The sequence below is a fragment of the Orcinus orca genome, chromosome 9, assembly GCF_937001465.1.
Source record: "Orcinus orca chromosome 9, mOrcOrc1.1, whole genome shotgun sequence".
NCBI classification, from domain to species: domain Eukaryota; kingdom Metazoa; phylum Chordata; class Mammalia; order Artiodactyla; family Delphinidae; genus Orcinus; species Orcinus orca.
In genome coordinates this window covers 17,249,149-17,275,620 of record NC_064567.1, presented here as the reverse complement: position 1 = coordinate 17,275,620, position 26,472 = coordinate 17,249,149, and the positions used below count along the sequence as shown (strand labels likewise).

Below are 26,472 nucleotides of genomic sequence, written 5' to 3'. Positions count from 1 at the left end.
CTAGAAGCCAGTTTCTGGTGAGTTATCCACTAATTTTATGTTGTTGTCAGGAAGCTCCATAGTTGCTAATTTAACCAATAAATCAATTTGCTATTCATTAACCAAGAAACTCTGTTTTGAGAACCCTGTCAGGAACTGGGGAATTGAAAAGTATTTAAAGTAATGGCCTTTGTCCTCAGTAGAATTCATAGTCTAGTATGCATGTTTTTTCCTAACGATGCATTTGATCTGGCTCTGTTTTCTCATAAGAATCATACTTATTTTATGGGATTACAGGCACATTTGACATTACATGGTAGATAAATGAGAAGTTGTCTATAAAGGAAATTTTATGCCTTTTTACATTAAAAAAATGTATTTAAATTATAACTTTATAGTGATTCTCATAAGAAGACTTTTTGTGTTTTTCTTTCTGCAACCATAAATTACTCTTGTAATTTTTCAAGTGTATAATCAGTCCATAATTTTTTTTAATTGATAAAAAAGTTTAAATACCTGACTTTTCCCCTGGGTCAGTACAAAGTGATCTGCGTTGTCCCTCAGCTCCTAGTTCCTCTCCCTGGAGTCAGGCACTCGCTAGTTCCCTGTATCCTTTTGCGGAAGATTTTGTGCCTGAACAAACACATGTACATGGGGGTTTTTATACAAATGATAACAAACTATATACAGTGTTTTCCCCAGTGGAGGTCATTCCATATCAGTAGGTAAGGAACAAAGAAACTCTTTCCTTTTTTTGGCTACATAAGGTTCTACTGAATGAATATACCATAATTTTATTTAATCTGCTCCTGAGGAACATTTAGGTTGTTTCCTATCTGTTGCTATTACAGTGATAACCTTGAACCTAATGTTATTATACATATCTGTGCAGGGGGATAGCTCCAAGCTAAAGTCCTGGAAGTGTATTTTGCACTAAATATAAATAAAGGCCCATTTCACTGGGTGTTTGGTTCCGGAGGGCTTGTTGGGCAGCTTCACTGATGACGCCATTTCTGAAGACATTTTAGCAGAATTAGTAAACTGGAAGAATGGTTTAGAGACTGTTATTTTCAGACAGTGATGCCACTGATACTAAATGTGATTATAAAATAAAGTGATTCTGCTTCTCTTTGGAAACATGGATCTTTCATACATGGAGATAAGTTTTGTCCCTGCAGGTTGTACTGGTGCGTGAGACAGGTTAGGATCATATTATGGTTGGCTTCTCCCTTGCAGTGTGATCAGGGGCAAGCAGCTTATTTTTCTGAAACTGTTGTGTTCTCTGTAAGATGTGGATACAATACCTACCTCATAGGGCTTCCATGAGAAACAGTAGAAATAATGTATGTGATGTGTAGCACAGTGCTTTGCAAATTGTCCAATAAATAGTAGATATTAGTCCAAACATGTTGCTTTTGGTCAGAATACTTTTGTTTTTCTGCACTCACTTTTGGAGCCAGTTTATGAACTGTGCAAAATTTGTCATTATTCTATGGTCACTCTCTTTGTTGATGAAAATCTGTAGTATGCACCTTGATCATACCACCTGGCTTACAAGGTTTGATCTTGAACGACCAAATCCTCGAAGGCTAGAGGTTTACCATCCTTGAGGGTATTCAAAATGCCACAAGCTTGGGAAACTGTTTCCAAAGAGGGATCCCTTGTTATCAACCATGGAGCATTGTGTGCGTGTGTTCTCCCAGAGTGGCTTCTTTGAGGGTCACTTGGACATTGGAAAATTAGGTCTCTATAATTATATATTGTAAACAAAGCTCGTTTGGACTTGGAGCTTCCCTCAGGAGTGACACTTACCTCGATGACAGGATCATTTCTGCCAGTGGGAGCCACCCAGCAAATCACCTTCACCGTGTAAACTGCTACACAGTGAACGCAGGCTGACTTCCTGGTCTCCATTCAGAGCCCCTCTCCTAGTTTTACGTTCTTGCAGGAGTGAAAGGAGCTCGGAGTTCTCAGGCAGGTTTATCTTCACTGAGATATATTGTTGGAGGAACCCAGAACCATCATGGCTTTTAAGGGGTGTGGTTATTGTGATTGTGGCACTGAAAGGTACATTTCCTGGGTGTTTTGTAGAGGCCCTTGCCTTACAAAGCAGTGGAGGGATGGGAAGAACCATTGCAAGACATGCCTTCTTTTCTTTTAAAAAAAGTTTGAAAACAACTGCTGATGTGACTTAAGGAAACTTTTTGCTACACCTGACTTAAGAGGGTTACATAAAATTCTACTGAAGGTTACTCACGTGTGAAAAATAAGACTTCAGGGTTTATGTTGGGAACCTAAAAAATACATTGAACTGGAAAGCTTATTCTTAAACTGTAAACCTCCCCAAAAAAAAAAAAGCCAAAGGGAGAGAAAAAAACAAAAGAACCTTACTTAAAATTGTTAAAAGGCACTGTATTTTATGAGTTGAAGTTACCAGTTGATGTCTTTAGATGTCTCATCTGATTTAGTGTTTTATACAGTTAAGCAGTTTTGATTTAAAGGGACAATTTTATTTCCTTCTTTCTAACTCATAGTGAACTTTAAAAAAAAATTAATTTATGGCTGCATTGGGTCTTCATTGCTGCGCGGGCTTTTTCTAGTTGTGGTGAGCGGGGGCTACCGTTCGTTGCGGTGCGTGGGCTTCTCATTGCAGTGGCTACTCTTGTTGAGCACGTGGGCGCGTGGGCTTCAGTAGTTGTGGCATGCGGGCTCAGTAGTTGTGGCTCATGGGCTCAGTAGTTGTGGCACACGGGCTTAGTTGCTCCATGGCATGTGAAATCTTCCCGGACTAGGGCTCGAACCTGTGTCCCCTGCATTGGCAGGTGGATTCTTAACCACTGCGCCACCAGGGAAGCCCCCTCTTTCTAAATCATTTATTCAATTTTCATTTGTGTGACTCTAGAGAAAAGTTGGGATGTGTGGGTTTTCCAGTCGTCTGTACTTAACGGGTTCATGGAGCATATAACATGCATCATGTTTTCACTTCCACTGGGCAATTCACTCCCTAGGTACTATGCTGATGTTTGTTTTTCTGCGGAGCTCTCTCACATTTTAAATGCTTTTTCTGTTACTCCTCCTGAAGGAACACTATATACCGTACTGGAGCATATGAGGCTTTTCTTCAGCTTCCCGGCTCGGACTTTGCACATACCATTTCCATGCCTTACACAGATGAATGAGTTCTTCTTTCCCTACTGACTGTTAGGGCCTTGCCTTATGGAAAGGAACAGGGCGATGAAGGGGAAGTATATTGAGACCTTGCCTGATCTTAATAGGGAGTCTGTGAGACTTGGATTTTCCAGTGTTCAGTTTATACCTTTCCTAAATCTGGGTGCAACGTAGTCAAGTACTGAAGACCTAGCGGATGGCATGTTTTGAGGCACTGGGAGAGAAACAACCCAACGGTGAAGATTCGTGGAAAGTGCATGGGGCAGGGTGGGACATTGCAAAATCTGAGTTCTGCGCCTGCTTAGGAAAAGTGCAGTGACGTTGCCTGGTTCTTAGCTGTACAGCTGTACAGGATTGGGCCAAGCAGAAGGTGCCCTGTAAAAAGTGCGGGCAGCGTGCTCGGCATTCATTCTGTGAGCACAGCCCCAGGATGGCTCCCTGTGCCCTTGGGTGCTGTCAGTTCCCTTTCTCTTTTAATGGTTTGGATATCTCAGTAGTGCGTGAGGGTGATTCTAGTGTTCAGATGTATTTTTCGAACAGGGTCCTAAAGCCACCTGCTTTATTTGGGCTCAGCTAAATAAACAGGGATCTATTTTGACAATGGAGGAAAAACTAGCTATTTTTTACTTCCTAAGATGGCATGTGAGTCTTTTTCATGTAAATACTAACATAAAAGATAGTATACCCTGTACTTCATGGGTGACTTAAAGGAATTTGAGAGACAACTTTAAGCAGACTTGATGTATAATCGAGAATAAGATGCAACTGTGCTTAGTGTTTCTCAGTTTCATCATCTATAAAATGAGCTGGTATAAGATGATCACTTATAGCTTTTCTGCCCATGTAGAGTTGTGATATGAGAAGATAAAATCAAATTTAATATATTTGCAAGAGACAAGACTAGTAAGTACAGCTATTATTGTAGTTCCTGTCCAACAGCAGAGTGATTTTAGAAGACAAAGAATTGTTAGTCATAGCTGACCATTTGTTAGTCATATCTGGAACGAGCAATCTTCTTTGGCCTGAATCTGTGGTCTGGGGAGAACACAGTGCTGTTCAGGCTACTGACCAGACCAAAGTAAACACCCTTTCTGAGCTGGCTGCTTAGCTGACTGGCGGACCTGGCAGCAGCTGCAGGGGGGCTCCACTGCTTTCCCTTTCGGAGTGAGTCAGGGTCTCAAATAGCTGAACAGGGGCCAATCATTCTAAGTCAACTTAATTCTAAGTCAACTTTTCTTTCTCTTTTTACTTATTTATACTCCCAGAATCATCTTATCTGTGCCTTTGTCTTATTGTCTGACTTAAAGGCTTGGTGTCTAAGTTCTGTAATAGGTCAGACATTCGAGGATTTGGCTACTCTGACATTAGGAGTGACATTCTGACTCTTCTGAACTTTTTTTTTTTTTTTTTGCGGTACGCGGGCCTCTCACTGTTGTGGCCTCTCCCGTTGCGGAGCACAGGCTCCGGACGCGCAGGCTCAGCGGCCATGGCTCACGGGCCCAGCTGCTCCGCGGCATGCAGGATCTTCCCGGACCGGTGCACGAACCCGTGTCCCCTGCATCGGCAGGCGGACTCTCAACCACTGCGCCACCAGGGAAGCCCCCCCGCTCCCCGAACATTTTAAAGCCACGTGACTGTAGTGATCTGGCTTCGTCAAACCAGACGTAGTGTACCTAATACTGGTATTTCATATGGGCTCATTCACTTTTATAAGTGGCCAGATAATTTGGCTTAAGCTAATTGGCAGAAGCAGTAATATTCCTGATTAAACCTGGTGCAAGTTTGGCACAAAAGAATTTTGTAACTCACAGATACTTGGTAAACTAAGGGAGTAACTTATTGGTTAATTATTATGGGAAAACTGCACGTGTTATCAATAGTAACTTAAAATCAGTTCAAGAAGTGCAGCAACTATGGGGTCCTCCTTTTCCCATAAGGTGTATTTAGCAAGTAACTGATGGTAGAAATCAGAAATGTGTAATGCCTGAAGACTGGAGGGCCTGGGAGCTTCATCCAGTCCTATAGCAAGGACCTCTGTCTTGGGGGAAAGGGTGTATAGTACAGGAGGAAGGAGGAGGCCTGGATTTCCAAAGTGATTTTTCTCAAAGGAAACGTTTATTGAGCAGGTACAGTTTACTATATTGTATAAGTTGTTGGGGACTTTAGGAGATGTAAGACATCTCCCCTCCCCTCAAGAGGCTCATTAACTTGTAGAAAGTGACTGATGTGTTTGGACCTTTCTGTGCTTGTCTTCTCAGGGACGAACTACTCATTACCTCCAGAAGAAAGTCCGTCAAATATCATTAATAGTGCGATGGTCTTAATCACAGTTTCGGCCTCCTTATAAGACAAGTATGAACGTTTTTCCTCCCTCCCGACACTTAACCAGCACGGTGGTATTGATGGTTAGTGATGAGTGAAGAGAGAGACACTAATCTCAATGTGTCTTCCTTTTCCTTTGACAGAGAGAACAGCACCAGCCTCTTCCTGAAGGGGACTATTTCTTTACAGGAATTTGGTGCCAAGGTATAGAGAAGCCACTGAAGAGAGACACTTAAAAAGGAATCAGAGTAGTGATAAAAGAGTACTGATTGCCACAAAGAGGACTTACTAAGAACTGCCTTTTTGTGGAGAGAACTTACGATAGAAACACTTGAGAGAAATGAGGCAACATTAGGTCTCAAGTTCTAGGTGAGATTTTCCCCCAAAGAGAAGTCACTGGTGTCACTCTCTGTGCATAGGTAGGATGATTTGGATTTCTCCTTCTACTCCTAAAAGGGATCAAGAAGTTAAGAATAACATCAAACCCAGTGAGGCTAGTCAGTTTGTGAGGATTAGCCTCTGAGGGGCAACAAAGACAGGCTTTTGTTTCTTCCTGTCTTCAGAAAGAGCTGATTGGAGAGACTAGATACAAGGAAGTGAGAACGGTTTTAGGTTTCCTTGAGCTGTGGTGCTAAGGAAGGAGGGCAAAGCAGAAGACACTAACATCCGAGCCTGTGCATTTGGTTGTTGAAGGCTCCCTGCAATTCACTCGAGGTGGTAGCTGGCGGAATCTTCTGCTGGGGGTTTTGCACTCCTGGTGGTTTGCTTGGCCTGTTGGTCAGATTCTGCCGGGTGCTGGCAGCTCCTTTGGTTGGGCCATTTGCCCACTTCTGTTAGGCCTGATCAGTGATGTTACTGACCTTAGCCCAGGCGGGAAAAGTGTCCAGGTGGAAGAGGCTAATTCCCCATGTATTGATGGCCACCATCACTATCACCAGGCCAATGACATTGACCCCCAGACCAGCCTTCACCTGCAGGAGACAAAGCAGCAGGACACACAGACTAGTCACCGTGAGCAGGCAGCAGCACAGATCCCCAGATGCTCCCCACCTGTGTCCCCTGCCAGAGCCTCACCCCCGATGTGATCACAGCCCACCTGCTTGGCCCCGATTTGTTCCAGTCATTGCCTGGGGTGCCCTAGTGGTGCCTTGTAGGGGGCACAGGACTGTTGAGGACAGGAGAGCAGGGAGGACTTGGGGCTGGGAGACGGCCATTAGAACCTTCTCTGTGTTTGTAGCACTCTCGCTATTACATGGAGGCCTAGAAGCCATGTACTTGGAACACCAGATCTTGGGATGTTAAGTTACACTAAAAAAAGGGTTCTGTAGCTACATCATAGGGAATGTGTTCATCAAGATTAAACAGAGCTTGTAAAGCAGGAACCTCTCAGAGCCTTTAATGTGCTGACACATACGACTCACAGGAGAGCCTGTATTCTATGACTGTTACCTTTTTTCCCCCAAGGAACAGCTCATGGAAGTAGTGTACCTTAGGTTCACCTGGGGCAACAGGTCAGCTGCCTTCCCACCAGCCCTTCCACAGGAAGGTGACACAGGCACCCTGGCTGGCATGGGGCCTTTGCTGCTTTCTCCTGAGGGAATGTCACCTCCACAGCTCTGACCCCTTCCATTTTCTGTCCTGGCATTGACACTGCCAGGTGGAAGGGGGACGTGAGGGATGGCAGAGCCAGGGCCATTTGGAAAAGTGTACAGTAAGGATGGCTGGCATCCTACCAGGTGATGACCAAGTATACAGCGTGTCACCACAAGTCCACTAGCTGGGACTGAGTTGGGAAAGTTGCAAGGGAAAAATGAATGCCAGGGAATTGTTCTAAGCCAATGACTAGATGTGCCTTTCTGCCTTCTGGCTCAAGGCCTGGACTTAATCACCCTGGCCTCCTGGGCCTTTTGGCCTGGAGAACTAACCATGTTTTCCTAGCAGATGAGAGGAGGCAGGTTCTAAAGGAGCTAACTTAAGGCCGTTTTAGAGCTGAAAGGGACCACACAGAGCATCTAGTTTGAACCTCCTCACTTAGCAGGTGAGGAAACTGAAGTCTTGAGTCGGTACCCAGTCTGGGAATAGAACCCAGGACCGGCTCACTGCTCATCATCCAGTGCCTTTAAAAATGACTCTTTCTTCTTAGAGGAAAACATAGGCAGAACACTCTATGACATAAATTACAGCAAGATCCTTTTTGACCCACCTCCTAGAGAAATGGAAATAAAAACAAACATAAACAGATGGGACCTACTGAAACTTAAAAGCTTTTGCAGAGCAAAGGAAACCATAAACAAGACCAAAAGACAACCCTCAGAATGGGAGAAAATATTTGCAAACGAAGCAACTGACAAAGGATTAATCTCCAAAATATACAAGCAGCTCTTGCAGCTCAATATCAAAAAAACAAACAACCCAATCCACAAATGGGCAGAAGACCTAAATAGACATTTCTCCAAAGAAGATATACAGATTGCCAACAAACACATGAAAGGATGCTCAACATCACTAATCGTTAGAGAAATGCAAATCAAAACTACAATGAGGTAACACCTCACACCAGTCAGAATGGCCATCATCAAAAAGTCTACAAACCATAGATGCTGGAGAGGGTGTGGAGAAAAGGGAACCCTCTTGCACTGTTAGTGGGAAGGTAAATTGATACAGCCGCTATGGGGAACAGTATGGAGGTTCCTTAAAAAACTAAAAATAGAACTATATGACCCAGCAATCCCACTACTGGGCATATACCCTGAGAAAACCATAATTCAAAAAGAGACATGTACCACAATGTTCACTGAAGCTCTATTTACAATAGCCAGGACATGGAAGCAACCTAAGTGTCCATCAACAGATGAATGGATAAAGAAGATGTGGCACATATATACAATGGAATATTACTCAGCCATAAAAAGAAACGAAATTGAGTTATTTGTGGTGAGGTGGATGGACCTAGAGTCTGTCATACTGAGTGAAGTAAGTCAGAAAGAGAAAAACAAATACTGTATGCTAACGCATATATATGGAATCTAAAAAAAAAAATGGTTCTGAAGAACCTAGGTGCAGGACAGGAATAAAGATGCAGACGGTAGAGAATGGGCTTGAGGACATGGGGAGGGGAAAGGGTAAGCTGAGACGAAGTAAGAGAGAGGCATGGACATATATACACTACCAAACGTAAAATAGATAGCTAGTGGGAAGCAGCCGCGTAGCACAGGGAGATCAGCTGGGTGCTCTGTGACCACCTAGAGGGGTGGGATAGGGAGGGTGGGAGGGAGGGAGACGTAAGAGGGAAGAGATATGGGAACATATGTATATATATAACTGATTCACTTTGTTATAAAGCAGAAACTAACACACCATTGTAAAGCAATTATACTCCAATAAAGCTGTTAAAGAAAAACAAGACTGTCTCTGATCACTTGATTCCAGGGTAGAAGGCAGGGGTGATCAGGGGAAGCACGTGGCAGAGGGAGCGGGCCGGGGAGAAGCGGCGGGGGTGGTCTTCGTGGGGACAGGGGAGTTGGGGCAGAGCTCAGTAGGGGCAGACAGGGTTGTGTAGTAAGATCTGAGGGGGACAGAGGGGTGGCTGTGACCTCTCTTCCCTGAAGTAATACAGATGACTCAGCTGAGCAGTTTGAAAGTAGAAAGGATCTGAATATCTGCTCCCAGCCTGAAGCTCTTCCTTTTCTCCATTTGATATTTACAGGGCTGCTGAGATCAAGTTTGGATTTGAGTAAAAAGTAAATAGGCCCTCAGCAAGGGTGAAGCGGCCGGGTTTCAGTCAGCCTGGCCCAGTCATCTGTATTAGTTTTTTCCTCCTTTCCCAGCCTCGTCAGCCCTGGGTATTAAAAAGCATAGCAGTGAGCATAGGTTGAGGGGTGGAGAGTGGATGTGCTGCACACTAAAATCAGCGGCAAAATGTACGCTCAGAGCTGTCTTTCGTGAGCCTCGCTGAAAACTAAGAAATGAGCTGTGAGTGCTTCATTTTGTAGTTGCTGCTTCGGGGGTTCCTTGCTTGGGGGAGAGAGTTGAATAGAAGGACCCTGTTCTTATCACCCTAGGTTCATGCAATGTCTCAGACTTAACCTTCTGTGAATAAACCAGCAACTCTGAGTGAATATCCCCACAGTCCAATGAAGAAACTGAGGCAAAGACTAGAACAAGCTCTTACCTTCTGGAACTGGGTCACATCCCGTGTCTGTCCCAGCTTTTTCTGTCCACATTCCCACTTTCTCCCAGATTAGGATTTTGGGAAGAGCACATTTTTGCTATTCTTGGTGCGCACGGACCATACAGAAACCTTTTACCAGGACCATTCTTTCTGCCACAGCAGACTGAGCTATGACAGGTCAAGGGCACCGCTTACAAAATAATAAACTTGAGGAGAAGGCCGTTCGGCCAGTCAGCCCTGTCCTCGTGGCAGGTGGGCCTGGCAGGAAGAGGACACCCACGACTCACCATATCTTTAATCTGGCAGTGCCCATAGCTGAAGACGATGGCGTTAGGGGGGTTTCCCACTGGCAGCATCACTGCAAAGGAGATGCACATGGTGACTGGGATCAGGGTGTAGAGTGGATTTATGTGCAGCGTTTCGGACTAGGAGAAGAGAGAATTCACAGAAGCATTAGCCTTGAGATTAGACTTGCATTTCCTGTGCTTACTCTCATGAATGTACTTTAAATGATGGCTCGGTGTTGGCTAACCTTGGCTGGACACCATGTGCTGGGGGCAGTTAAATCACACCCTCAAAAGCATGTAGTGCTGAGCTACTTGGATGGGTTCCCGCTGCTCACTCACTTCCCATGGAAACATGGGCTCCAAGTGACTTCCCAGAAGGGATGTTTCATTTCTTGGTGCTGGTCTAAGGAAGTGGTTTTAAAATTTGATTCTTTAGCTGAGAAATTCTTCAAACACAAATCTCATGAATAAGCTGCTTTGATTGGAGTAGGCATCTCTCTCTCTCTTGGGGTGCAGAATTAAGGTTTTTTTTCCTAGGTAAGATAATTGCCTTACATGGGACTTGAGCCCGTGGTCTTACCCTCAATGTTGCCAAGTTTTAACTAAGTGCATTCCCATGCTCGCACAGGCAGGGTGATGGAAGGGAGAAGTTGGAGGGAGTCATCTGAGCAATGAGCAAAGAGTGGCTGGGAGGAGTTTGGGGTTAGAAAGAGCAGGAAGATATTATTTTGTTGGCAATGAGAAGGAGCCTTCATTTTACAGGTTCCACCTCACAGAATGGGACAGAGGCAGCATCTTGTTTGGTGCATTACCTTTGGGGCTGCTTAGCCAGGCTGAGATCTGGCAGTTGCTCCCTCCCCTATTCCATTAATAACAAATTGTTCTGAGACCGTGGAATGAGGCTGGCATTGCTCATAATTCTCAGAATCTCCTGGACAGAGAAGCTGGGTGGAGGCGCTGATGACAGAGCTGTGGTTTTGGTCTCTGCAGCCGAGAGTACTTCTGGGAGCATTTTGCCTCCATTTTCTGTAGCTATTTCTCCCGCCCTCCTGTTAGGTCTCATCTTAGGAGAGAAAGGTTGATGATGATTGTGGGGAATTAGAATCCTAGGGTTTTAAGGTTATCTTGTCCACTCTTGTTTCCATTCAGGGCTGCCCCTAAACTAAGCCTAGTCCTTTGGAAAAGGGTTTCTAGAACTCTTGCTGTTATTAATTATCTATTTACTTATCAGTTACTATTTGAAATAGACTTCATTTATCAAACTATGGCTTGAACACCAATCAGTGAAGGCTGTGGCAATGACCCGAAGAGAGAGTCCAGCCGTGGAACTGCCCCTGGGCCCGGGCCTGCCCCTGTCTGTTCCTGTGGTAGCCGGTCTGGATATCTGGGAACCCTGCTCTACTCACCAGGCTGCACAGGATGGGCAGGAAGATGGTGATGGTGGCCGGATTGCTCACAAACTCTGTGACAATGGACACCAGGATGCACGCCAGCAGGGTGACGGCCCACGGTGGGAGGCTACTCAGAGACAACATCTGGTGCCCAATCCACGTGGAAAGGCCAGAGCTCTGCAGGAGACAAGGTGATGCAGTGAGAAGAAAGCGGGAAAGGCCACTCCCAGTGGAATTCTTAGCCTCCAGAAGGTCAGGGATGGTGAGGGGCTGAAAGGGACCACCAGGAGCCATCCAATTTGCTTCCCTGTTTTCAGGCAGACTGGACCCACAGGCATTCCTGATTTTTTATGGTTAGATCACTATGTAGCCCAGCAAATGCTTTTTTTTTTTAATGATTGTACACCATTCAGTCTAATTAGGGCCTCCTGGTCAGTCATTGTCACAGGGCACGGAGAGCCTCTACTTGCTGAGATCCTCCTTAGCCCTGATATGACTTGGCAGGGATTGGAGATCTTCGGGGTGATGAGCCCCTCAACTTCAAACCTGTTACTCTTTCTCCAGCCTCTGACAGTCTCATGCTGTGCATTCAATCAACAATGCCCTTTACACAGATTGCCAAGTGTAATCCTTAATCCTGCTTTTGAAATCTATTTCTCTTATTTTATCACCCGTGAAATGGGAAAAATTATCAACATGTTTGGATAGTAACCTTTTCTCTGGTTTTGGGGGCCTTGAATGGGCAAGACTGAACATTAGAAGTTTTACATGAGTAATGAAGGAGAGAGGGATTACAGGTTTATCTCCACATAGTGGGGAAGGTGCCACGTCACTGGCCTAGAAACAGTCATTCAATCTCAACCTGTGTTAGGTTCAAATCTCATCATGGCTGACATCAGGATCTACCATCTGCCCATGCTTTTTGGCAACACGATATAAAGGCATATTGCCACGCTTGAACATTTTCCATTAGCAACACCTGTACACATCTACTCAAATCAATGAATATTCCCATTTGGAATAATTCATTAGGTTGGAAGATGTCCATCTGCCAATGATGAGGGCTCTCCCCCTCCCCTAAAAATGAAGGGCACAAATGAGTTTATGTTCTTAAAAAACCCCAGGTTGCCATACGCATTCACCACCTCTCCCCACCCTCCCTCCTCTCCCTTCTATGGTTGACAAGCTCCGACTTTTGCTGTTTACCCTCTAGATTGCAAATGCAATAAAGAAATGGGCAGTAGGGCAGATAGCAAGGTGAGACATTTTATGATTCCTCAAGCTGTAAGCCCTACTCATGTTCTGCTGTTAAAGACTGCCTTACTACACTGTCAGCAGGCCACCCTTTCTCCTCTTTTCCAAGTTCATCAAAACCTCCTTTGATCTCCACAGCACCCCGGCCACTTCATGACATGCTCATAGACGACTGATGACCAAAGGGCTTCAGAATTCTCTCATGTAGCCATTTTTACCTTGGACCACTTGCCTTTCTTTTTTCTCAACTGACCGAGAGCTATAAATCCAGTATGTGGGGACTACCTCAATTAACGGTGGGTGCAGAGTCTCGAGGCCTACAGGAACTCTGTAATTGTTATCTCTTGTGACACATTAAATTTTGCTCTCTGGACAAAGAGAGGGGAGGGAGAGCAGTTAGCTGAGTGGAAACAGTATGTTTTATAAAGACATGGATTTTTATTTATCATGTTTTCCACATAGTACTTGTAAGTAAAGTGAGATAACTTAGTGGCAATTTTCTTTTTCAGAACAACGAGTTGCTACTATAATGAAATAAACTGGTAAATTAGACTGCAAAGTTAGGGAAAAACCACAACAAAGGAAACCTTAAGTTTTTAAACCCTTGGTATGAAAACATTTTTTATTGGATTTTCCTCACTAATGTTAAGACTGAAATTATTTGAAATTCAGTAGGAATCACACATATTGTACCTGAATTATATTATTAAAGTAGTAGTCAGTAGGTTCTACAGTTATACCAACTATACATGAACAATTTTGGTTAAAAAAGAAAAAAAAAAGATCTTGCCAGGCTAGGCTCAGAGGCCAGAACTAACCACTGAAATTCAACAAAGATAAATACGATATTGTGAACTTGGAATCAAAAATATTGACAGCATATATACAGGATTGGTTGAAGGACTTGAAGCTTAATAGTAGCTAACAATGAAAAGAATGAAGCGTTTTAGTTGACTGCAGTTTCAATATAAATATTGACATGAATGACAATGAAGCCTTATAAAAGCTTCCATAAAAATACAGGATGGGGCTTGGGTAATTAACTATTCTACTCTGCACTAGACCGACCACCCCTGGACTGTGTTTGAGCAAAGGCAAAGTGGTCCTAAGGAGAAAGACCAGCATGGTAAGGGGTCACTACTATGAGGAATGGTTAAAGGAACTAGGGAGTTTTAGTTGGAAGAAAAAAATGATCTCAAGGGACCTGATTGTCTTTGTTGTTTTAATAATTATTACAGGAGAGGAGAGGGTTCCTGAGAAGAAAGCCAGAACAAAGAGTGGAAGACATCCAGAGGACCTGAACTGAAAGTAAAGAACAATATTCTTTGTTGGCTGTGCAGGGCTTGCCCTGTCACTGGAGGCGTCCTGGAGGGAAATCTCTATTTGGGTGGGAAGATGGGACTCAGTGTCGCTCCATGGCTCCTTCCAAGTGGAGGATTCTGTGCCTTTGTTACTGATGCAGAAAGCATTTAGGCCCACAATGAATGGGCAGTGAAAAGTGAGCCAAGTTTAGAATGGGTGAATGTAGATAGACGAGGTAGAGGAAGAAAACAGGGAGACCCCTAACCTGCTTGATTCTTAGGGCTGTTTATTTCAGGAAGGGCTAACAATCTAGGAAAATCAACTCTTTCCCACCAGCCCCCTTTAAAAGATCTCATCCCGAATCCTCCCAGTCAGGAAGTGGGGGGCATTTACATCTGCCTTAGCATACATTCTCCAAAGGGTCTCAATATATGCATATGGAGTCCATATGCATACGGACTCACAAGGTGCTGTGAGTCATTCTGGAGCATCTCTGGGCCCTTACACCTTACACCTATCACCACTGTCAAAACTCCAGAAGGACATGCCTGCAAAGTCCAGTACATCTTTTGCTTGTAGCAGTGTGGGCCCATAAGTGAGGTGTGAATGCCTGTGTGCCGTGACTGTGGCACAGCTGTCTGTAACTCTGTTCCCAGTAGTGCCAGCTTAGAAGGTGGGACAGGATGTCCATTCCTGGCTGAACTGCTTCCCTTCCCAGTGACTTGGGTGAACATTCACCTCTCAGCGCCTTTGAATCTTCCTTCCCGGCACCATAATGACTCATTAGGTCAAGCTGCTGGAAAAACAATGGACCCAATAAGAACAGATTCAAGGGTTACCTTGCTGCCAGAAGCCAGAGCATAGCCTCCTCCCACCAGAATGACAATCTCCCAGGGCATGGTCTTCTGGAAGTCCTTCCACGTGATCATGGGCTCCGTCCCCGGTGAGGGCTCCTGGTCTTCCCCTGGATCACAGGTAGACAGCGAGGCAGAGCCAGATGAACCCTAATGGGTGTGATTTGTGGAGACAGGGGCCTAATTGATGAACCAGAGGATACTCTGCTATTCTGGGAGGAGTTGGAAGGGCTTTGGTAAGGCTCCTCCCAAAATTCTGACTTCGACCATTATTTGACTAGAGCCAGCCCCAACTTCTTCTCTTGAACTCCTCTCACCATCGTTCTTTTTCCCGAAGCAAGGCTTCTTCGCTGGAATCAGGAAGAGGAGGAAGCCAAGGAAGACAGAGACTGTGGCGTCGGTGCGGTAGCCCTTCCTGGCGAAGAGACAAGAAGAGCTGGGGAGAGGGTCAGGAAGCCCAGGGGTAACACAGTGTCTCAGGACAGCCTGTCTGAACACAGTGCCTCTCTTGACCTAGTCTAGAGGGGACGTCAACCTTCCTTCTTGCCAGTTGCTGCCATGCTGTCCGGTGGTGGATTTAATGGGCAATAGTTAATGTCTGGAGGCAGGGCCTGGTTAGGGTAGATGTCTTAGTGTGAATTTATGGACCTATTAAAAGGAGTGGTCAGGAGTTATTTAGATAAAGGAGACTAGAAAAGGATGAGTTCTCTTTCCTGGGAGGGTCACAAGCTGGCACTGAGAGCTTGTGGCCTGTGGCCCTGGCCCTCGGGAATATGTAGGGGTGGGACAGGCCTCGGCCACAAGGGCCATGGTCTTTACAGGTGGTGTTTTACTCTGCAGACATATTCCCCTTTAACTCTCATAACAATTGAGGTTCCAAGAGCTTAAGTAACAAGACCAAGGTCATGTGGATGGTAAGTGGCAGCTCTTGATCCCAAGCCTGGACTCAGACTCCAAAGACTATTTTCTTCCTGACTCCACACTGCAGCTTCCCTAAAAAAGGGGGACTTTCAAGGGAACAAAGTGCTTCCTGGGTTCACGACTATCCCGAAGAATCTGGGAGGGGACACCGGCGGGTACTGCCTGAAGGGTTTGGGTTAGTGGGTGGTTCTCAGAGACAGTATCCTTTACTTTTCAAAGAAGGAATCCCAACCAGGAACAAAGCCAGGCTCCCGGGTAAACCACAGCACCGTCATCAGGATGAAGAAAAATCCAGTCACCATTTCCGGGTAGCTATAAAAGAAAACAGACCCACTCCAGGAACTGGGAAGTTTCTGTTAGCTTTCAGACTTTGCTTTGGGATGCTCCTGTATGCAGAGCTCCAATAGTGGAGACCTAAAACGCAGCTACTGCTTAACCACTTGGACTTGGAATACAGCAGAGGGGAAGGGTGGCCCTTAGAGTCTGGGCCAGCTTGACTTTGGCATTAAGTAGCACCTCTAAATACCTAGATTCGTAGTTGATGAAAATTCCCCCAGCTCAAGGGACCGCTGAGAACAAGCCTGCTTCTGCGCACACTTTACCTGCCACATTTTCTCCTGGGGAAGGAGAGAGGGTGAAGGGCTGATTCTTACGTAATGGCTCCCAGCTTTTCATATTCCTCTTGGATCCTCTTCTCTGATAACTCTTCCCTTTTGGTCTTCTTCTTCTTACTCAGAGAGCAGGTCTCTTTAAAACTGAGATGGGAGAATGAGCAAAAGAATAAAGGAAGCACACTTCTGAGGCCCAGAGGACAACAGGTCTTAAGCAAATACTAAACTACTGGCTGGCTGGCTGTGATGGTGCTTCTCTCCACTCGCCCCACCTATCACGCGACTCTTGATCTGCCAAGTTACACAGCCTCTCATCAGCCTTCTCCCCAGCCTTTCGGGTATATCTCTGGTATATATATGTAAAGTCATGTCTCATGGACTTGTGCAAGTGTACTTATGTGAGGTTGTTTCTACACACTTGTATTTTTAATTTTTTTTGCCCAGTTGGGTTTTTTAATTAATCAATTAATTAATTAAATTTGGCCGCTCCATGCAGCATGTGGGATCCTAGTTCCCCAACCAGGGATGGAACCCGCACCTCCTGCATTGGAAGTGCAGAGCCTTAACCACTGGACCACCGGGGAAGTCTCTACACACTCGTCCTTTACATAAGTGAGAATCAATGTGATGCGGCATATGTGTATAGATGCTTATATATTTGTGTGTTGCACACACACATAGGTGTGTGTATGTGTATCTGTCTAGAGACAAGGCTTGTCTGGGGTGAAAGTGGGTGTTACTTTTCAATTAGCAGCACTGGAGGCACAGAAGTATACAGTTATCTTTGATTTGACAATTGTCTCTGAGTTATTAAAATAAAAAGTCAACTCAGAGAACATTCCCTGAGCAATGGGAATGTTGGGTCCCCGGACTCATAGCAAAACATCATATACATCTTCCCTTTATGTGTTCGGAGCTGATCAAGTTTGGAGTCAGCATCCGTAATGAGTAAAAGGCTGGCTAAGCAAATTAATATTAGAAATAATATTGTACGAGGAATGTCTAATATTATTTTGAGGGATATGAGCATATTTCATACAGCTACTAAGTATAAATCAGTCATGTCTATAAAATTAAGCCTAAGGGAACTTCTACTTGGCATCATTTCTTTAGAAATTAGTTCAAATTACTCTGTATGGAACTACATTAAACACTCTGCGATTCAGACTCTTTATGAATCCAGCACTTCCCCGACCAGTTGGTTGAAATTAAGAACATTTCATTGCAGAGCTCATAGTGAAGTGCAGAGTCCACGTATGTTCAGAGTGTCTAGAAGATGTGATGCCCGACTCCTCATCTAGTCCACTGCATCCTCCGGGCACCCTCTGTGGTTACTTGGCAGCTCCCCGTTGGATGGCACCCTCCAGGGCTTGCGCCATGGCCCTGGATGGACAGGAGAGCCTTGCTGGCAGGGCCCTGGGACTCACTTGCAGCCCAGGAACAGCCAGTGCATCCAGAACCAGCTGACCACCAGCATGATGAGGGAGATGGGGAAGCTGAAGAGGAACCAGGTGCCGAAGTTGACCACTTCTGCTGCTGGATACTGGCTGGAGGGGAAAGAACCAGGTCAGTGATTAGAAAAGGGTGGATTTCCATTTGGTATTTCGGGGTAATACGCTAAATGGTCCTTAAGAAGACAGAGCAGAGCTCATGGTAGAGCTAATGATAAAAATATGGTAAAACATTATCTAGAACTCACTTGGCAGCTGCAGCTGCACCGAGCCCTGCCAAGAATTATGAAATAAGCTAAAAAAGCATCCAGGCAACCAAAATCGATACCACTGAAGTGTATATACTTTGCCCTCAGGAGAATCACTCTGGATCTATTTGCTCTTAATTTATGTAAAGATTCTGATCTGGATTTCAAGACAACAGAATAGAGGAGGCAATCTGATGTACTTTCTTTGTAAAGTCACTGAAGGAATGTTTTTTTTTTTAATTTATTTATTTCATTTATTTTTGGCTGCGTTGGGTCTTCGTTGCTGCGCACAGGCTTTCTCTAGTTGCGGCGCGCGGGGGCTATACTTCGTTGCGGTGTGTGGGCTTCTCATTACGGTGGCTTCTCTTGTTGTGGAGCACGGGCTCTAGGCGTATGGGCTTCAGTAGTTGTAGCACATGGGCTCAGTAGTTGTGGCTCAGGGGCTCTAGAGCGCAGGCTCAGTAGTTTTGGAGTACGGGCTTAGTTGCTCCATGGCATGTGGGATCTTCCCGGCCCAGGGCTCAAACCCGTGTCCCCTGCATCAGCAGGCAGATTCTTCACCACTGCACCGCCAGGGAAGCCCCCAAGGAATGTGTTTTGACTGGGGGACACAAGGCATCAATTCTGGAGAACTTCGGTCTCTAGAGCCTCATGAAGGTTCTAGATGTGAACTTTGCCCACAGGAGAACCATGGCATGGAATCTCCAAATCTGTTATCAACATCCACTGCTTAGGGGGCCTCCTTGGTCTTAGGGGGCCAAGGAGGTTATCTGGTGGACTCCTTGTTCATCATTGGGCAGAGCTGTGGCCCCAGCCCAGGTGACCACCTGGTCATCTCAACCTCTGTATCAACATTTCCTCATCTTTCCCCTCATTTACGTCAAGGGCAACTCTGTTTCCCCAGCTGCTGAAGCCCCAAGCCTGACAATGAGACTTGGGCTCTCCCTCTCTCAGGCTCTTCCTAACCCTCCCCAGGCCGGTCGAGTCTCCCTCTGAATGTTGCTCAGATCTGGCCATTTCTCCTCCCACTGCTGCCCAGGCCACCATCAGCTCTCTCCTGGGCATCTGTAGCCAGGTCCTGGTTTATCTTCCTGCTGCCTGCCTTTTCTGTTCCAAACCATTGTCCATTTTTAAAATCCAGAATGAGTTTTCAAAACTGTAAATATGATAACCTCACTCCCTGCCTAAAATTCTTCAAAGGCTTCTCAGGGCCTTTCGGACGAAGTCCAAGTTCCTTAGTGGGCCCTGCGAGGCCCTCTGTGATCTGCGCATCCACCTCCCTGGCCTCCTTTTGCCCTCTGTCATTTTCTTTTACGTGCTCTGCTCTCTTGCCTCTGAGCCTACTACACTGTTTTCTTTGTCTGGAAGATCTCCCTTCATCTAGTTAACTCCAGCTTGGCCTGCACGTCTCCACTTTCATCGTCGCCTCTTTGGGAAGTAATTTCCTCCCTCTAGACTGGGTGGGGTCCCTCAGCAGGGCTCCCCTGGCAGAATCCCACCCTTCTTGTCACATTTAACTGTAATGACTTGATCATCTTTTTTCCCTCTTAGTACAGAAACTGCTCTGGTTCGATTTTCTGTGGTATACTCAGCACCTGGTTCTGTCCCTGACACACAGTGGGTGGTTAGTAAATATTTGTTGACGGAGTGAATTACTTACTTATTGAAGTGTTCCAAGAAAATGAGGCTGGTGGAGGTGCCAATGATGGTGGTCAGGCCCCCAATGGTGGCGGCATAAGAGATGCTCAGAGAGAGGCACTTGCAGATCATTTGGTCATGCTGGGACTTGTACTTTCTTTTGAGTTCCTGGTTCCTGGGGCTGGGGGTCAGGACTGGTGGCTTTTCCTACCAAAGGAAAATCAGTGAATTTCTCCAACCCAGCTTGGGCTGTCTGGCACACAAAGCATGAAAAACAGGGGCACCATTGTGCAGTGGAAAGCTTGGGTGTCAGAAAAACAAATCCCAGTCCCAGTTCTACCTTTTACCAACTTGGGCAGCCCCATCTCAGCTGCAGTTTCTGTAAAATGGGGAAAATCCTATTTTCTCTGCCAGATTGTTTTGAAAAGTACATGGAATGCACTTGGAACACTTCCTGGCATTTAACAAATGATAAGCTATTATTATTTTTGTTATGGGTATTAACAGCACATTCTGTTTTTCACTTGAATTCCAGTAAAACTGGCTGCTCTCCACTTTGTGTCTAAATACCAAATAGAAGGTGGTTATTCTACGTGGAATTAAAATACAGTCCTGGTTGGGAGATGACTGAAAAATAAGCTTTGCATTATAGAAAGAGTCCAGCTTTCACTGGGCGGAGAGTCAGAGTGTGTGATTCTCTCCTCCCTTCTTTCTCACTTTTTCCCTTCTTGCCTATTGGCTTTTCCTTCCCACTTTCCCCTCCCCCTTGCATATAAACCTCAGCCTGGCCACGGCCCTCTCAGGCCCTGCGTGGTCCACGTGACGGCCTTTCAGGGTCAGCAGTTGTTGACCTCTGGTCTCAACTGTGGACTAAAGAAGCAAGTGCCCCTCTGTCCTGCCAGGCCTGGCCCCAAATTGTGAAACTAGGAGTAGCCTGGTACAAATGTCAGCAGGCCAGGTCATAGGAAAACCAAGGGGAAGAGGCCACCCTGCCACATTTCTCAAAGCCCGTAACCACTGCCCCATCTGCCTAGGAGGGCCCGGAAAAGGCTGGATCCCGCCACATTTTCCTGAAAGATTCATTGATTGTAAGAGCTGGGGGAGACCTCAGAGATTCTCTGGTCCAGTAGTTTTCCACAGTCCTTTCTCCTAATGAAAATTTACATGGACCTCCAATAGAGAAAACAAATGTAGCATTTAATGGGCAAACATCTATTTTTTAACTGAAAGTACACACATAGGGTCAGGGAGACTTGGATTTGAATCGAGGTTCTCCTCTGAGGCTGAGGCCTTGGGTACATGATTTCATCTCTCTGCGTCTCTGTCAAAATGGAGTTCAAAGTTGCTACCTCTCTGAGCCAAGACTAGAGAGCAAACGCTCAGCCCAGTGCTCGGTATTTAATAAACAATGGCATTTATTTATGATGATACGGATGCTACATAATTGAGATGATTTTGATGAACACAAAAATTTGAAATCAAGGGCTATAAGTGATGGTTGCAATTTTACACCACCTTCGACGTCCATTGTACTTCTGCATTTTGTTTCAGTGATAAAGTACCAGGAAAATCAGGGAACAGAAAAGCAGTTGCCTTAAAATCTCAGGATACGCGAATAAAATATGTGCAGTGCCCCTGAAGCACCTTTGAGGAGTAGTTTGAACACCTCTGATCTAGACCAAGTCTCAGTTTTTATAGCTGAAGAAACTGGGGCTCAGACAGTGGAATGACTTGCCAAAGTCAACAGCGAGTGGGATGTCTTATCTCCGTGGCACACGCAGGCCAGACACACAGATGGATGAAGTGTGCCTGGCGACAGCCCGCTAGCCTGACACCCTCACAGCTTCACGAGCAGGGCCCCTTGGGAAGCTCAAGGCACTTCACGTAGGAAACAGGATGAGGAGGTGCAATTCCATTACCTGAGACGCGCGCTGCTTCTTGTCCTGGTGGTTTGCTGCTCTGGCGGAGCTGGTGATGGCGGGCACGCCATTCAGGTTCTGTCGGGACACAGACCGTCACACTACCACGAGGAGACTGTGGGGCCTGGAGAAGCCACCTGATCACCCTGGGGGCACCCACGCCTCCTCCCTGTGGGACTCGGAGACCAGAAGCAGGGCGAGCAGGTGGTAGAGAGCCACCCCTACTGTGCCTGCCTCCTTCTCGCAGGTTCCCCATTTGAAGAGGCTTTTGAAACTTGGAAAAACATGGCTCTGTCCTTATGGGAGAGCCTGGCTTTCTAGAACTTCATTAGCTAACGAAGAACCCTTCATTTCTCTTTAACACAAAGAACATGAAAAAAGAAATCGCACACAACCAAGTCCACAGTTTGGACGGATCAAAGCCCATCCATTGGGACTGAGGTAAGAAGAGATGTAAACCCAGCCCTGGGCAAGGGGGTGAGGCCACATAGAGTGTGCAGGCAAACTTGGCTTTCCCCTATAAACGTGTCCCCTTTTTATAATAAGATTTTTGTAAACGAATCCCTCCTGAAAGGGATCCTGCGGCTGAATACGTGGCTCTTGAATATCTGGATGGCTGACTATTGGGTTTACACGAGGAAAGGTTAACCTGTCCTTTGTGACGCTAAGCCCAGTACTCAGGGCCGGGGCTCAGAACTGCCCAGAGCCTCACGCATCCAGGCTCAGGGGAGCACCTCTGTGCCCTCACATCAGAGAAGGCCGCCGGGCCCTCGACAAGCTGCCAGGCTTCTCTGGCCCTGAGTTATCTTGAGGGTCTTTCAGGTATCTCAAAGCACAGAAGAAACCCAGGGCCATACCTTGTTCTGCATCAGAGAACTGAAGTCTGCATTCGACGTGCTGGAAGAAAGCAAAGGAAGTGGGAAAAACAACAGTGGCCCAGACTTGGTGAGATGGGAATTCTCCCCCATGGTGTTTGGTATCAGTGACCCTTCTAGACTCAGGTGTTCTAGGCTACACCTAGAAGAAGACGAATCTCACCTTCCAGAGATGTGGTAAGGATTTGTGGGAACACGGGCAGGGCGTTTCCTTTGGAGGGAAACCGAGACTCCTAATACTAGCTAATATGGAGTGCTTGTTAGGTGCTGATCACTCAAATATGGACTTTAATCCACACGACAGATCTAAGGGGCGGGTATCACCACCTGCATTTACAGAGTAGGAAACTAGGCAGAGAGAGGTTACTAACTTCCCGAGAGCACCGGGTGCTAAGTGGTGGTGCCAGAGAGGAACCTGTCTCTGTCTCTGCCTGGAGAGCCTGGGCCTCTGACCGTGTTCTCACTGGCTCACTTTCTAGAAGGAGAAACATGAAATGCTTATCTAAGGCGACAGGAGCAGGGAGGGCCAGGGCCACACATGGTAAAAAGCATGTGAGAGCAAGAAGATGGGGGTGAATTTCTCATCAGCAGCTGCACCTCAGAGGGTGGCAGGCAACGCGTGTGCTGAGTCCCTCCCACTCTTACTGGTCCCCAGTCTTTGCCTTGAGGAGAGAGGAAGGTGGGGATTTAACTACCAGCATTACAGACTTACACTGAGCACTAAATGCATGTTTCTGGTCTGTCCTAGTTCTGAGGACAGTGGGTGCTATGAGCTCAGCCGCTGGGAAGGCCCGTGAGAGGGGCTGGACACACGTGCAGGAAGTGGGGTCCTGGGGTCGTCACCCACCTCCAGGCTCTATCAGGGAAGGATAAGGCGTTGACGGGGCTCAGGAAGCATTCACCGGAGAGAGTCGTTAGGCTGGGAGGAGTATTGTGATGTTTCCCCGCCTTCCTTCCCAAATCGGGTGAGGAGGTTGGCATGGAACCCCTCAGACAGCATGGGAGGTGCTGGCGTGAAAGAAGACCGCCATCCTCACACCGTGGCAGCCCTGGATCCCCCCTGCATGCTGCTGAGGAAGTCCGGGACAACTTGAGCTTTGGCTTTGGAGTTTGGGGACATGTATTTTCATCCAGAAAAGAACAAAGGCAAGAGGCCAGTGTGTGCTGCCCAAGAGGCCAGAGTGAGGAGAACAGGCCCACTGTACTGGGAGCAGGCTGTGCCCTCAATGACCAGTGGTCTTCACTGGGGGCAGCAGGGAAGGTGGCTGGGCTACTGCCACCTTGAAAAGGCCCTGCCCGAGGGGCCAGAGGCATCCCCAGAATAAAGAGCCTGGGGAGCAAGCCACCAGAGCACAGAACCGAGGGAGCCCAAGCGGTCACCCAAGAGCACCTCGTGCCATGAGGCCCGGGCTCTGCAGAGGTGGCCTCAAGGGGACACTCCGAAGACCCTGAAGGTAAGTGCCCGACGTGTAAAGGAGTCGGGGCCTGAATCTCAGGGCACTGACCGCACTCTGGAATACCTCCAGCCAAGATCCTCTTTGCCCCTTTATCTTTCCTGCTCACTACAGCCTCTGCCCTGACCCTGGAGAATTCAGATGCAGAGAGTTGGTGAGGGGAGAGGAAGGAGTGTGGGGGAAGAGTAAGAGAAAAGTCAGTTGTCTCACCTGCTCACTTCTACCTCTTATCCTGCAGGCCTGGGCTGAAGGGGGGTTGGGTGAGAGCGTGAGAGGAGGCGGGGAGAAGCTTCCGATGAGGGATTGAAATTTTGCTATGAGTCTGGACTAGACTGCCGAGTATCTAAAAACGAGATCATTCTAATATCTGAAAGGAACCAGAAGAGCTATAGGATTTGCCTGAGATACGGTCGGGGCTGGGGAGGAAAGTCCAGTATATTATGATTGGAGCCAGTGACGGGAGGAAGATAAGCTGGTGGCACCCTTCTGCCTCTGTCCCTTCACATCGTGCTGGTCTCACTCAGTGTGAGTTCTCCATTTTTCAATGAAAAGAGCAAATCGCAAAACTGAGCTCTAGTACAAATCCAACTTTCCAAATGTCCTCTTCATCCCAGTATTCCTTGAAGACCACATTTTGATTTTAGATCTCCAAAAGAAATCAGCTGTTAATGGATCTACCCCACATGGGTGTTTGAGGCGATATTTCTCCTTTTCTAAAAGCTGCTTTTTTCATCAGCACATGGCTGTCTCACCAACTGTCCTCGAATCCCCTACCTGCCACCTAGTTTTTCTTTGCCATATCTAATAAGACCGAATCTAGTAAGACCACATCTAATATCTAAACAATACTTTGTGATTCTCTAAGAATCTCCAGTGACATCTAAACTGTGAGCCTTTTTTCATTAATAGATTAAATATATTATTCTCCCAAGAGGGACATCAATTTAGCTGAAATGCTACTTGGTAGATGTACAGATAGTCCACATACTCCCTCAGATTCAGTGTAGTCTTTTCCGCTCTTCCCTCAGCCCTGCGATACCCGGTGGTTAAGGGAGGTGCCCTCAGGATCTTGGCAAGTGGCTCCCTGGTATGGAGAGGAGAGCGGGATGGGGGGAGGTGGTGGTGTGGCAAGATGTGAGCTTGGCCCATGCAGCTGAAAGAGGCCCTGTCTGGGAGGAGGGAGGTCATACTCACTCTTCATTGACAAAGATGAGTTCCAGGGAAGGTTGGCTGTTGTTTACATCGGGATCTACAGTAGCAAAGGAAAGCAGGAAGTCAGATGTGGAGTCTGGACCTGACCTGAAGGGCAGGGGCTCTGGGCTGGGGCTGGATAAGGAAACAAAGGCATCAGGGCTCCTGCTGGGCCTGGTGCCTGACGACTCCCCTTCCCTCCGCTCGGAAGGCATAGTGGGACTCAGCGACACAGACAGGCCTGGGGTCTTGTCGTAATCCTTGAGCGTTTGGGGGAAAGGAGCAGCGGTGGCTGCTTTAAGTAGGGCAGGAAGGAAGAGCTGGGAATGGGGGACACAGGGAAGCTTCAGGTTACAGGGCTGGTACGGGGTAAGGGGCCAGGAAGGGGAAGAGGCGAGACGAGAGGCGGGACGCAGGTGAGGGTCAGTGGGGGCAGGCGCAGAGCTGGGCAGTGTCACTCGGGCGGAGGAGCAAAGGGGAGATGAACTCTAGCAAACTGTACTGATGGGCTCGGCCTCTTCGGCGCTGGAGCTGCCGGCCGCGAGCTGCTCCTCCTCGGCCCTGACCAGCTCCTGCAGCACGGCCTCCACGATGGGCATGACCATGGCGGTGGTGGACGTGTTGGAGAGCCACATGGACAGCAGCGTGGTGCAGCACATGAAGCAGAGCAGCAGCCTGGAAGGCAGGGAGGCGCAGGGGGAGCATCACAGCATGCCCCCCTCCCCGGGGGCAACTTGCGACCTCGCAGGGCGCTCTCGGGGCCTCCTACAAGCCTGCTGGTGCTGGCAATTATCCAGAAAATGGGGGTTTTATGTCATACATTCAGCTTTGTACTCCCAGGGCTTGGTACAGAGTAAACATTAAATAAAGATGTGTTGAATGAATGCATCACACTTCGTGGGCTAGTGGCCTTAGCCCCCCCCCAAAAAAAAGAAAAAGAAAAGCCCTTGCTTAAGCAAAGAATAGCTTTGGTGGTAGGGTCACAGGGCATGGACTTCCTGATTGCTCTCGTCCATGGACATTAGCTTGGTGATGATGTGTGTTTTTTGTGTATAAAGGAATTCTTTTCTCGGCCCTTGCAGCCAGCAGTCCTACGAGTACCATCCCATTCCTTGCTTTGCAGCCAAGTCACTGCAGTTATTAGCGACCAAATAGAGACTAATGGACAGAGCTTACGGTTCCGCCCACTACTTGTCCCACTACTGACCGTTGAAAGCATAGCCCCCAACGGCTCAGCAGTGTCCCATTGCACTGTGTGCACTTTTTCAAGGCTGTGTCTATGAGTTGACACTTGGAGGAAAACACAAAGATAACTCTCAAGTTCTCCTTGACTTTGAAAACATGCACTGTGTGTTTGTACAGATATAGTTCTTATTTCCATAAGAGAAGCCAGCATAAAGACTACCCGTGTTGATCACCTTAGGTGGGATCATTGA

The 26,472-nt window shown here is 46.8% G+C and overlaps 1 protein-coding gene and 1 long non-coding RNA gene across 2 annotated transcripts in view; one reads left to right on the top strand and one right to left on the bottom strand.

Moving 5' to 3' along the window:
* Positions 1-6,132: 6,132 nt before the first annotated feature.
* The window catches only part of SLC13A4 (solute carrier family 13 member 4), a 39,099-nt gene continuing 18,759 nt past the window's right edge, over positions 6,133-26,472 (bottom strand). The window contains exons 4-16 of the mRNA XM_004272166.3: positions 25,539-25,711; positions 25,040-25,094; positions 22,374-22,413; positions 21,517-21,594; positions 19,620-19,804; positions 17,688-17,807; positions 16,303-16,404; positions 15,860-15,961; positions 15,046-15,143; positions 14,714-14,838; positions 11,334-11,495; positions 9,928-10,065; positions 6,133-6,440 (exon numbers count right to left, since the gene is read on the bottom strand). Coding sequence (XP_004272214.1) covers positions 6,303-6,440; positions 9,928-10,065; positions 11,334-11,495; positions 14,714-14,838; positions 15,046-15,143; positions 15,860-15,961; positions 16,303-16,404; positions 17,688-17,807; positions 19,620-19,804; positions 21,517-21,594; positions 22,374-22,413; positions 25,040-25,094; positions 25,539-25,711 — 1,516 coding nt within the window. The 3' untranslated portion in view covers positions 6,133-6,302. The remainder of the gene's footprint in view (positions 6,441-9,927; positions 10,066-11,333; positions 11,496-14,713; positions 14,839-15,045; positions 15,144-15,859; positions 15,962-16,302; positions 16,405-17,687; positions 17,808-19,619; positions 19,805-21,516; positions 21,595-22,373; positions 22,414-25,039; positions 25,095-25,538; positions 25,712-26,472) is intronic.
* The window catches only part of LOC117202307 (uncharacterized), a 38,980-nt gene continuing 22,567 nt past the window's right edge, over positions 10,060-26,472 (top strand). Inside the window, exons 1-3 of the long non-coding RNA XR_004484547.2 lie at positions 10,060-12,868; positions 13,811-16,598; positions 17,489-17,826. This is a non-coding gene — a long non-coding RNA (uncharacterized LOC117202307). The remainder of the gene's footprint in view (positions 12,869-13,810; positions 16,599-17,488; positions 17,827-26,472) is intronic.